The following is a 13,982-nucleotide window of genomic DNA, read 5'->3' as shown; positions in this document are numbered from 1 at the left end:
AATAGTTGAATTTATGTGTCATAATAGAACCCACTCGTACCAAGCTTTACTTTCTTCCTGACTGAGTTTTGTTGCATCTTTGCCTTATGTTCACCTAGTATGTTGTAAATTTCCCATGTCCTTTTTGCCTTTGGGCTCTGGTCGCCCATCTCAGGTAACCTATATCCTAGAAAGATTTTGTCATAGTCTGTATTTGAGTCTTCGCTTATTGTTTGCATGACTCTTTCCTGAGTTTCCGGTTCAAGCTCTTCAAACAGTGCCTGACCATATGGAATATGCTCGTTTCCAAATATATGTTTTTGTAGCCATTCTGGTTTTCTTTCCATGTAACCAATAATATCTTTTGTGAATGGGAAAGCTTTTACCCAATGTTCCAGTCTTGCGTCATTTATTTCTGTAGTTGGTTTTATTTTGTCAAGGAACATGTTTTTCAATACTAACATTTCATTTGGTACTGTCCATTTGAGTTTTCTTAAATATTCATCCCTTTTCTGTTCATTGTCTGCAAAGTAAGTTTTTATGACATTTTGCAAACTTTCGTTTGCAAGGTCATGTACAATAGGTTCTCTTCCTTCTCTCTCCCTAACTCTCTTTCTAAACTCTTCACCAAATATACCATCTCTATGGTTCTGTGTAGTTCTTTGAGATAAATGTTCTAGAACGTCAGGTGTTATATTTCCATCAGCCATGTTCATTTCATACTGGTTCAAAATATCTGCATCTTTCATATCTTTCAATGGCATTAAAGCCGCGCTGAAAATACCAGCTATATCTGGTTCACCATTCACTTCCATTGCGTCTACAACTTCTTGGAATTGAGGTTGTAAGTTTATGAACCACCTATCCGGATTAGCTTTATGACCCCATCTCATTGTAGTTCCATCGTCTGCAGAAACAAAAGTAGGTTTGTTTCCATATTGGTTAGGTTCTGAATGAACTTTAAACAATGTTTCATTTCTATATGTTTTGTTGAAATTTAACCTTTTATTTTCACCGAGTTCATCCAAAGATTGAACGTTATATGCTCGTAAGTAAAAAGGATTGTTGTATTTGCGTACATTTTCTTTCAGTTCTTCCATTCTTTGCTGAATATTTTCATCTGGTGTTGGAGTCTTTTGTATGTCGGTGAACATTTTTCGATATTCTTCTACTATGTCAGCCGAATTTTTTTTAGACTCTTGGAAAGATTCCATATTCACCTCATACTCTTGTTGAGGGTCAAGATTTTTCGGCTGTTCCAAATCTTCATCTAGTTCTGTGAAGTTAGTTTCCAAAGGAGGGACTTGTTCGTTTCCTTCAGGCTCTTCTAGCTGTTGTTGCTGAACTATTTCTTCCATGTCTGGTTGTATCTGAACTTCTTCCTGTGGAGTTTCTTGTACCTCATCTGCTGGCATTTCATATATTCCGAGACCGTTTTCAACAATTTCCCTATCTACGTCATCCGCATTCATAAGCCTTTCTTCTTTCGTTCCGTCTCTATTTTTTACGCGTTTCATGACGAAAGTTGTATTGTCATTTAGCTCTGACATCAAATATCTCGGAGTAAATTCGTTCATGTCATTTGGATGATATGCTATTAAATCATATCCCTTAGCGAGCTTGTATTTTCCAGGTTTGAAATTATATCCCATTTGGTGCTGAGTCATAAAGCTAAATAGGTTCGGGTCAGTATTTCCATCCTTGAACTTTCTAATAGCTTCTTTATATCTGTCACTAAAGTCAACAGTATCTGGGAAACCACACTTTTCTTTAAGCATTTTTAAGAATTCTTGGTTTCCTTGTTCTGTTTGTGCTGGTTGTTGTGCTGGTTGTGGAGGTGGTTGTGGTGCTGGATTTTGAACTGTTGGTTGCTGTGCTGGATTTTGAACTGTTGGTTGTTGTTGTTGTGCTGGATTTTGAACTGTTGGTTTTGGTTGTTGTTGTGGTGCATGCCTGTGTCTGTGTCCATGTGACGATGTAAATGTTTTAGGTAGTCCTGGTGCAGGTGCTTCTCTTGGAGGGTTTGGTGGTATATAAGTTCCACTAGCTAGTATATAAGTTCCACCAGCTGGTATATAAGTTCCACCAGCTGGCACATATGTTCCATCTGCAGCATAATGTCCTACCTGACTTTTCGTTTTTAAGAAAGCATTTACTAGGTCTGTTTTGGTCTGTTGTAACTCTTTTTCTTGACTTTCCACAACAGTTGCTCTAACGGCGTCATAGGCACTTTGAACTGCCTGTCTCGTTGCTGCATCTGTTATTTTCGTCATATTTTGTGCTACTTCTTTTAACTCTTTGTCGAAACCTTCAGACTTCAGTTTCTTTCCAGATGAGAAGTCGTTCACTAGTTTCACCTTACTATGAAGAGCTTCGAAGGCGTTCTTAAAGTCAGCATTCATTAAAGCTTCATTTGAACTGTCTTCATCCGCTTGTATTTTTGTCCTTATTGACCCTATAAGTTGGGCTGCTTTAGCGTTGGCTTGGGCATCTAACCAGTCATTATTAGCTTTTATATATTCTGCGCTTTTCATTGCCTTTTGCATGGCTGCGTCGTTATTTTTACTTTCTTGTGCTAAGTTTTCATACTGTACGGTTTGGTTTTGCAACTGTAAAAGTTTTTCTGCCTTTACATTTGCTTCAACTTCTTTTTTATACTCATCGCTATCCATATATGTCTTCAGGGCTTTTTGTTTTATCTCTTCATCTTTCAGTACTTTATATTGAGTAGTATGGTTTTTCAAATTTATAACATCTTGTTCCATTTTTGCTACTTCTGCTGCTTTTTCTGACACTTTTTTCGCATATTCCTCTGTACTTAGTTCTTTCAGTTGTTCTTCTTTCTTCTTTTTCTCTACGTTTAACTCATTGAGTTTCTTTGTGTGTCTGTCATATTCTAGTTTCTTTTCGTTTTCACTTATTTGTTTCTGTATGTCTATGTTTGACTTTTTGACATCTGTTATTTGATTTTTGAGTGAACTCAAATTCATTTGACTTTGAGGGTTATAAGCTGTTCCGTCTGCAGCTCCACCATAGCCTGCCATTTTCGCTAAAAGTGCCGCTCTTAAACCTCCACTCTGTGCACCAATAACTCGGTTTAAAAGCATAGGGTTGCTTGACATTTGTTGCAACATAGTGGGGTCATTCATCATTTGTTGTTGCAACTGTTGTTGTGGTGTCAGTTTTACTTTTGGATGTTTCAATGCTCCCTTCCTCTTACGTATATTCTTACGTAGCTTACGTGGCATTTTAAGTGAAGTAAAAAACGGTTTTTGACAGATGTTTATATGACACTTTTTGTTCAGCACAAAAAACTACTCGGTCAAAGTGTTGTCAGTTTTGTAAAATAACCGTCCTATCTCATTCTATAAGGGAAAAAGGCTTCTCAAAGTATACTTCCTTGGAACGCCTGTAACTTTTCCTGTAGCGACGATAGACCCTTACTTGTCCGGACAAAGTTATACTATTTTGAGTGCTCTACAAAAAAGTCAATAGCTGGTCGGCTGGGGTTCGGTCCTCCTCTTGGGTCTTGGGAAAAATTTCTTATGGGCTAGAGGGCGCAACGCGCCTGAAAGCCCTCCGAATATAAACTTCATTTATGTGGGCTAGAAGGGGCGCAGCCCCTGGAAGGCCACCCCAAGAAAAAAAAAAACTTCATTATACCAATCATCCTCAGGGCTAGAAGGCACGAAGTGCCTGGAAGCCCCACTACCTTTTTTTTTTTTTTTTTTTTTTTGAATATAATTTAATATGAACTATTATATTATAGTTGAGATTGTTTGTCAAAACGGTTTTTTGACAAGTAAGAATTCAATTTTTCAAAAATATATTCAAAAAATTGAATGATATCTCAACATCTAAGAAAAAACTTTTAGTTCCTCTCTGTCATTTTGTTGGTAAAATTATATAGTTTCTATCGACACTATCAGTATACCCAGCTGTGAAAGGTATATTGAGGAATTAGGTTTGCAAGATTGTAATTTTTGTTATTTTTTTCCAAATTGAGAGGATTTTTGACGATAGAGTTGGACTATTTTTGAACAACAATTTCATTACCTTAAGCTATACATGGCACGGCGGGCGCAAAAAGTGACAAAATAGAATACCTATGGTGGCAAGACAAAGGAAACATTTTTGTAAGGCAAACATTATATCAAATACCTTTACTTTGTAATAAGAAATATAATTATCACGAAATTACAAATAAATATTGTTTAATATAATTAATAGCAAAATTCTTTTTTATTATTTCCCTTAAGACCTTACTTATTAAGTATACGTATAACAAGCTTGTACTGCATGTATTAGTTAATAGAACAAAAGAAAATGAGCTCAAATGAAAAAAATTTTCATGCTATTTTGGAAATATGCATATTCGAAGTATGAGAGTTGTAAACACTGAGAATTTTAAGCTTTGGTTGATGATAGTCTTTAATTTTTCTTGAAGTAGTAAATTATTTGATATGAAAATTTAATGGCCAGCATAATCAATCGTGCGTTTCGTTTCTTGATTGAGAAACGATGATTGTGTGCTAATGAATTATTGCGTCTGAAAGGTTATGATTATGGATACCTGAAATTAAGCTTTTATGGGAAACATCACCGAGCGCCATTTGGCGCCCCTAATGCTGTTTCTATCGGTATGATTAAGGAGCTTTCTTATGCACTTTCATCACTTGAACTTGAACGCTACAAGATATATGCCCCCCTCCCAATGGGAGCAAAAATTGAAATGTTTACATTGATTTTTGAATACTTTACAAGCGCCCCTCCCAGTGGGCGCGGGCGCAAGTGATCGGGTCAAAAAAAATCATAAAAATATTCAAAATTGCGATTTTAATAGATGTTTAAGAAGTAAATTTATTAATAACGATATTTCATAGTACAAAATGTGTTCAATCTCTTCGTAAATCATTCAAAAAAATCAAAAGAATTTCCAAAATTCAATTTTTTAGTAAAATTTATATCTTTTTCTATCGTCTCCTCCCCACCAGTGGGAGCCACCGGAGGCGCGGGCGGCGCCGCGGGCGCCAAAAAAGTAGCGCCCATCGTGCCATGTATACCTTAAGCATTATAATAATTTGAAAAAATTTTATGACGCAATAGTATAAGTTATAATTTATTAATTTCAAAAAGAAATGACCAAAAAAATTCCTTTCCAATATGTTGAATCAAATCGATTTTATAAATAAAATTTAAACCTTAAACTTGATTTTTATAAAAGTGACATTTTTTAACTTTCAATAACTTAATCCATGGTAAGAAGCTAATCCAATCATATAAAAATGTTATAATTAACCACATGTTTATTCATTTATGATATCATTTTGCTTCAAAATCTATAATTCTAAAATTCAACTATAATATCACTTTTTGGCAGAATCTAAAGATTTTTTATTTGTAAAAGTTTTAATAATATGATAAGATTTATATATGCTATCACAATATAGTATAATCATATAATATTACTCTATCGCTATATATGTCGAATATTAAAAATTTGTATATTAAGGGTCCACTGTAAAAATTGAAAGTCTCTCAAAATTGAGAGGCGATTTGCAAATAATCGTTATCGTCATTTTTCGAAAATCCACTTTTCCTAGTGTTCTGATTAATATTATGTGAATACAACAATGAAGCATATGTTTCAATAAGATGATAATATATTCTATCACTTCAAATCTCATAAAAATTGCAAAATCAGTGAGTTTTATAAGAACATGATTTTTTCGAATTTTTTCGCTTTTGGATGCGTGTTTTGAAAAATAGATATTTTCGAATTTTAATTTTATCTTAAGTATAAATTTTATATTAGGAATTTTTTTGACCTATTTCCAATCATTAATTCCAATGTTTTTCAAGGAATTTAATTGAGAAGAAATTAGGAATTTCGCTTTAATGCCATTACAAACTAATATTATGATGCATAATATATATATTTATTGAGGCTAATGCCGGGATATCTTGCATTTAAAAAAAATTCAAAGAATTGACAATTGGATAGCACAAATTTAATTCTCTAGACAAAGTATTATTGTTTATATATTCAAACCATTATCCTTAGTTTAGATATGTTGGCCAAAAATTTTCGTGTTATTTTTTGTGTTTAAGCATAAATTATGTATTTACTTATGAAAAATAAGCATTTTATTCATTATCATAAAGATATACCATAACAATTGATAAAATTTTTTTAAAAAAAATTGTGTATTTTAGTGGGTATTATTCTGGATAATGTCAATTTTTACAAGATTTAATATTAACCATATCAATAGCCGACTCAATGTAAAAATTTAGATATTATTTTTTCATTAATCAAACTTTGATAAATTTTAGTATAATGAACGATTTTGTTTCGTGTATGATACAGAAATGAAAAGCTTAATTAATATCATTTTGCATTTTTTAAAGGATGTTAGAGTACATCTACATTAAAAAATCAGATTTGAACTGCGATACTGCATCAAATTGATGCATATCTGATAAGGATCTCAAAAGAGTAAAGTTAATTTTTTTGTGTTTTTTTAAGTTTTGGGCCTTAGTAAAACACCATCTCGAGCAATATTTTTGGGACGACGATAGACCTTATTTGGCCTTACAGTGGACCCTTAAACATTTTTTGTTATATCTTGATATAAAAGAAAAAAAAAACACTCTTAGTTTTCCTTCGACAAATTTTTAGAATGCTACTAAAGTTTATTTTGATATAGAAAGTTTGTTTCAAAAAAATCTATGAAAGAAGAATTAAATTTGAAAGACCCCAATAAAAGCAATTATTGAGAAGAGAATAACTTCATGCTCGATTGATAGATATGATAACAAAATTCATATATGATAATTACTTAATATAGGAAAAAATATTGTATTAATTACTTTGTGTCAAAGCGGTTTTTCGATTATTGAATATTCAATTTTTCAAAAATGAATTCAATAATTTGACTTATAATTCAACGTTTAAGAAAAAACACTCAGTTCCCCATCGACAATTTGTGAAGTTTACATTTTATAAGAAAGTATTTCATAATACCGAGTCAGCTGATTCTGTTTGGAAACTCTTTTATGAAACAGATCCTGTTTCAGAACCTTTCACAGGAAAGACTGTTACAGAATCATCAACCAAAAACGAGTGTTTCATCTTTGAATGTTTATTTATCTGCATTACACTCGAAAGTGCCATTTATTTTGAAAAAGCAGATAATAAATTCATTAATTCTTATTGTTCATTTAATAACTGCAGTAGTAATAATTCAAGTGGTGGATCTATCTATTTTAAGTGTGATAGTTCCATTGTTCAATACCGAACATGTGGCTACAAGTCAAAAACATACCTTGAAAATGGAGGAGGGCATCATTCGAATGTTTATTTAGGTTCAAATTCAAATAATAAAAATTATTTATATGACAGTTCTTTTTACTTATGTGGAAATTTAGAAAAATCTTGGATGAATAATCTTTCTTATGGAAAAATTGAAGTTAAATCAATTAACACAAGTTTCTGTAAAGCAAGTTCTGATTCAGGAATTCGTCTAAACAGTCCAACAAGTCTTGGTAACATAACATATTCATCTATTTGCAACACAACAGCAAATTATTCAATTTTAGGTTTTCATTTTTGTAATGTTTTGAATAATGAACACAAAGAATCTAGTTATGGAACTTTTTATGCAGGATATTCGACTGTTCTTATTGAAAACTGTTCATTTCTTGGAAACGCTGGACCAGGAGGAGAATTTGATCAATATGTTTCTGGGATTACAGTTAAAGATTCTTTCTGTGACAGAAAAAATAAAACACATGGAGCAGTTACAACAAATAATGTTCAAAATATATATTCTATTCATCATCTTTCTCACTTTTCATCATATATCTGTGAGGCTGATTATCCGATTTTAGAGATAAAGAAGAATATTATCACATCTGATGAAATTATTTATCATTATTCATATCATATCATTACTTCTCTTTGTATGTTTTTACTAAACTCATAATTACCAATAATAGTGCCTCTTAATTTTATGAAATTTTTGGGCTCCTAATTTTGAATACACATAAATTTTATTTTAGTTATTTCTTCCCGAAGATCTTCCCATTCTTATGTAAATAACTTCCGAAATCGAAATTAACTTCCAAATCGGCATCAATATTTCAAATTCCTGGAAGCATTAGAAAAACGTTAAATTTCATATATTCATATTAAAATCAATATTTTCCATATACCCAGATTTGCTTTACTTTTACCACTCCCCATGTAATTTCTGGGGAAAACGATAATTCATTTTTTTTATGGATGAATAGATCGTTTTCCTAGAAAGGACCTCATATCTCTGGCTAAAAAGAGTGTCAGATCCTAAATAGATTATTGATCTAGTGTACAAATCCAATAAAAAGCCTATTTTTTTGGCTTTTTTGGTGCTCATTTTTTCGAAGATCTACATGAATATGGGGAAACCATCGGATTTTTTTGGTTAACCCACATCTTCATGTAGTCTGGACTATCTTTCCTCGAAGGACCTCTTTACGGGTGTAAAAACTCATAAAGTTCTCAAAAGATTCATTCTCGATCTCCATGCTGAAAGAATTTACAATAAAAAAGAGATCTACGCATCAAACTACAGCCATAAATGAACTGAACCCCTAAAGCTCAGCTCTTAGTTTATCAAAAACGTCGAAATCCTTCTCATTGCAATCAAATTTTCTCAATAACTCATAAGAAAAATCGAATTTTGATTAAGCCGATGTTATAGGTATCACAAATACTACAAACTTGAGCAATATCGAAATTGCCAGCAAAAGTTTGAAATTGCATTGCTCATATTTGTTTTGTAAACTAAAAATCTGCTTATATTATTCATTAATTTTTTATATATTATTCATATACTTTAATAAAAACAATACTATTTCACCTTAAAAATGAATTTCATAAGTCAATATTATTTTTTTGAAAATGTATCAATTTTCGATTAAAACAACATGAGAATAAAATTTACGCAAAATTATTTTAAAAAATGGTTTTAAAAATTTACAATTGATTAAGAATAAGATTGGAAGAAGTTTTGAAGTTTAATTTTAAGAAAAAAAATTCGGATATTATTCATGGATCTAAGTAATCTGATATTTGAGTATCGGCATTATGCATAAAACATATATTTATAGTTTTTTTGGATTTTTATGATTTTAAATATATTCAAATTTGGCAATCCAATAGATTTTTAAAAAATAGGTAAATAAAAATAGATTACATATGCAGCAGATTTAGAACATGAAACAAATCTTATAGTGACCCAAAAAAAAATTCATGATCCAAAAAAGAAAAAAATTGGCTAAATGGGAATCAAATTTTGGCACAATGAATCATTATGTCAGATGTTTCCACTACACTACACCGGCAGTTCGAAAAATACCCTTGGTGGTTCTATTTAATAGCTACTCCCAACGATAGGCGGTGTCCCCAGCTTTCGAGAGGTGGTAAAAGTAAAGCAAATCTGGGTAATATTGGGAAAAAAATTGACAAAAGTCTACTGACTCGATTTGGAAACTCTTTTACGAGACAGACCCTGTTTCAGATCCTTTTATCGGAAGAGTTGTTACGAAATTATCAACGGAAAACGAAGATTTCATCTTTCAATGCATTTTCATCAAAATCATCATTAATAGTGCCATTTCTTTTGAAAGATCAGGTATTAAGTTTCTTGATTCTTATTGTTCATTTGATAACTGCAGCAGTAATACAAATGGTGGATCTATCTACTTTGTTTGTGATAGTTCCATTGTCCAATACCGAATATGCAGCTACAAATCAAAAACAAACTCTGATGGGCATTATTCATATGTTGAATTAATTGAAAATTCATATAATAAAAATTGTATTTATGAAAGTTCTTTTTATGAATGCGGAAATTTAGATAGAGAGAGAATAAATAGTCTTTGTTATGGAAATATTGAAGTTAAATCAATTAATACAAGTTTCTGTGAGGCAAATAAAGACTCTGGAATTTGTTTACATATTCGTCATTTCATAACACAACATCAACTTATTCAATTATAGGTTTAAATAATCGTAACAATGATTTTCATTTTTGTAATATATTAAATAATGAACACAAAGAATCTAAATATTGAACATTCTATGCAGGTGGATCAACTGTTTTTATTGAAAACTGTTCATTTCTTGGAAATGTCGGACCAGGAATTGAATTTTATCAAACAGGTCCTGGTTCAATTACAGTTAAAGATTCTTTCTGTGATAGAATAATAGATAAAACATTTCAATCAGTTACAACAAATAATGTTCAAAATATATATTCTGTCCATTATTTTTCTTACTTTTCAACATATCTATGTGAAGCAGAATTTCCTATTTTGGTGATAAAGAAGGATCACTATTCATATCATTTCATTACTTCTTTCTGTCTATTTTCGATAAACTCATAAATATACATTTTTCTTAATTATTTTAATAATAAAAGCACTATTAGTGCAGCAAATTTTGAGTAACATAATTTTTTTTAGTGCAGCAAATTTTGAGTAACATAGTTCCATTGTCCAATACCGAATATGCAGCTACAAATCAAAAACAAACTCTGATGGGCATTATTCATATGTTGAATTAATTGAAAATTCATATAATAAAAATTGTATTTATGAGAGCTCTTTTTATGAATGCGGAAATATAGAAAAATATAGAACAAATAGTCTATATTTTGGGAAGATTGAAATTAAGTCAATTAACACAAGTTTTTGTAAAGCAAGTGCTGACTCAGGAATTCGTCTAAACAGTCCAACAAGTCTTGGTAACATAACATATTCATCATTTTGTAACACAACTTCAATTTATTCAATTATAGGCTTAAATAATGTTAACTATAATTTTCAATTTTGTAATGTTTTGAATAATGAACACAAAGAATCTAGTTATGGAACATTCTATGGAGGTGGATCAACTGTTCTTATTGATAACTGTTCATTTCTTGGAAACACAGGACCAGGAGTCGAATTTTATCAAGAATATTCGGGCTATATTACAGTTAAAAATTCTTTCTGTGACAGAATAGATAAAACAATAGGAGCAGTTACACTAAAAAACGTTCAAAATATATATTGTATTAATAATCTTTCTCATTTTTCGACATATCTCTGTCAAGCAGAGTTTCCTACTTTTTTATGCAAAATGGAGAATATTAACACATATGATGAAATTGTTTATCATTATTTATATCATTTCATTTCTTCATTTTGTATTGTTTTACCAAACTCATAAATACTGATAAAAAAGAATTTTTCTTTATTATTTTAATAATAAAGGCGCAATTAGCGCATCAAATGTTGAACAACCATCAAAAATTACTCGATGGGTTAGATCATTTATGTATAATGAAACACAAAATCTAACCCATTTAGAGTCGAGTAATTTTTGATACAGGTAGAACATCCTCAAAGGTAAATCAACAGAAGCTGTTCTATATGATGATATCAGACATGCTGCAAGTAAAGCTCACCCTCGATATATTGAAAAATGTAACATACGCAAACCGAGTTCCATATTTTCGCCATAAATCCAAAGGTTATGACATGCAATGAAGGAATCCATCCTTATTTGTATCATTTCATTATACTTTTTTGAGATATAGTAAATGAATTAATTTTTTATGAAATATATAAGTTTGATTATGAATTTGAGATTTGGAAGTTCCTGAAAGCATGAGCCATCGTTGGATTTAATAAAACATGATGAATCTCGCAAATGTTTTATTGTCATATACTTTAGAAAATCTGCTTTTGATAATAAAAATATTACAATAAAACATTATAACGAAAATTGAGAAGTTTACAAGTCAGAAAGAAGTATTTCATAGTCCAAAGTCAGCTGACTCGGTTTGGAAACTCTTTTATGAAACAGACCCTATTTCAGAACCTTTCACAGGAAAGGTTGTTACAGAATCATCGACAGAAAACGAAGATTTCATCTTTCAATGCATTTTCATCAAAATCATCATTAATAGTGCCATTTCTTTTGAAAGATCAGGTATTAAGTTTCTTGATTCTTATTGTTCATTTGATAACTGCAGCAGTAATACAAATGGTGGATCTATCTACTTTGTTTGTGATAGTTCCATTGTCCAATACCGAACATGTGGCTACAAATCAAAAACAAGCTTTAATGAAGGGCATTATTCATATACTAAACTTGTTGATAAATCAAATAATAAAAATTATCTTTATGAAAGTTCTTTTTATGAATGTGGAAATTCCGAAAAGATTGGTATAAATAGTTTTTATTATGGAAATATTGAAGTTAAGTCAATCAACACAAGTTTCTGTGAAACATATCGTGATTCAGGAATTCGTCTAGAAAATCCAACTGGTTTATGCAACGTATCATATTCATCATTTTGTAACACAACATCAATTTATTCAATCTTGGCTATAATTGATCGTCACTTCAGTGGCAACTATAATTTTAATTTTTGTAATGTTTTGAATAATAAATTTCAAGAGCCTAATTTTGGAACATTTTATGCATATGGATCAATTGTACTGATTGAAAACTGTTCTTTTCTTGGAAACACAGGACCAGGAAAAGAATTTTATCAAGATAGTTTTGGTTCAATTACAATTAATGATTCTTTCTGTGACAGAAAAGATAAAACAAGAGGACCGGTTACACAAAATAATGTTCAAAATATATACTCTATTCATCATCTTTCTCACTTTTCAACTTTTCTCTGTGGAGTAGAGTTTCCTACTTTAGAAATAAAAAAGAATCTTATCACAAAATATGAAATTGTTTATCATTATTTATATCATTTCTTTACTTCTCTTTGTATTGTTTTACTAAACTCATAAATTTTTTTTTTCATTCAAGATTTGTTCTGTCAAACTTTTAGTATAACTCTTGAAGTTTTGTACTAGATACGTTTTATTGATTTAAACCCAATACAAAACACTAGGTATATATCTAATTAAATTTTGAATATGGCTATTTTTGATAGAATCTATAAACATTGAATTAGTTTTCATTTGACTATAAGCAGAATCTAGTGAGATGGTAGTGTAATCTGTCTTTAGTTTTGGTAATTGCATTTCGTCACTTTTTAACAAGTACCAAATATTTTCTGTAAAATATTTAGTGTTTTGTGACTTGATGTCATTCCTACAGTACCTTATATGGAACAATCATGGACTAGATAATTCCGTGAGTTCGAACTTTTCAACTCTGTGTTATACAACTTTGACAAGCATAGAACTTCTATATCACAATGATAAAAACCTTACTATTTATACTACTAATATATTTTTCAATATCATTAATATCTTTACTACAAATGAAGTTATAAGCAAAAACTCAAAATCGTATCACATCAACATTATTTCCTTTATCACAATAATCAAATGAAGGTGTAACCGACAAAGTTCGTGCATTATGCTCTATGCATGGTTTCTATTTTTATAACCATTAGTATTTTAAAATTTTCAAGGTTTTGAACTAATGAATAATATCCAAAAGAGAACATTTCTTATGACAGTCCTTTACATGTATGCGGAAAATAAGTATTTTCTCTTAAGGGTGCACTAATAACTTTTTGACAAACTACCCAGATTTGCTTTACTTTTACCACCTCTCGAAAGCTGGGGACACCGCCTATCGTTGGGAGTAGCTATTAAATAGAACCACCAAGGGTATTTTTCGAACTGCCGGTGTAGTGTAGTGGAAACATCTGACATAATGATTCGTTATGCTAAGGTTTGATTCCGATTTAGCCAATTTTTTTCTTTTTTGGATCATGAATTTTTTTTTGGGTCACTATAAGATTTGTTTCATGTTCTAAATCTGCTGCATATGTAATCTATTTTTATTTACCTATTTTTTAAAAATCTATTGGATTGCCAAATTTGAATATATTTAAAATCATAAAAATCCAAAAAAACTATAAATATATGTTTTATGCATAGTGCCGATACTCAAATATCAGATTACTTAGATCCATGAATAATATCCGAATTTT

General features: G+C 30.7%; 1 protein-coding gene across 1 annotated transcript, besides 2 other annotated features; it reads right to left on the bottom strand.

Annotated features, from left to right (window-relative positions):
• Positions 1-3,715: part of a mobile genetic element that runs on past the window's edge.
• On the bottom strand, positions 12-1,079 carry TVAGG3_0826820 (protein of unknown function, DUF4106 family; the record flags this gene model as incomplete). Its single annotated transcript, XM_051248314.1, has 1 exon — positions 12-1,079. The coding sequence occupies one exon, from the start codon at positions 1,077-1,079 to the stop codon at positions 12-14; it is 1,068 nt and encodes a 355-aa protein (XP_051083789.1).
• Positions 3,716-5,490: 1,775 nt separating the features above from the next.
• Positions 5,491-6,586: a mobile genetic element.
• Positions 6,587-13,982: the final 7,396 nt, after the last annotated feature.

Source organism: Trichomonas vaginalis, chromosome VI (genome assembly GCF_026262505.1).
Source record: "Trichomonas vaginalis G3 chromosome VI, whole genome shotgun sequence".
Taxonomy (NCBI): Eukaryota; Parabasalia; order Trichomonadida; family Trichomonadidae; genus Trichomonas; species Trichomonas vaginalis.
Note: the sequence above shows the minus strand (reverse complement) of the source record. Positions and strands in the feature narration are given on the sequence as shown.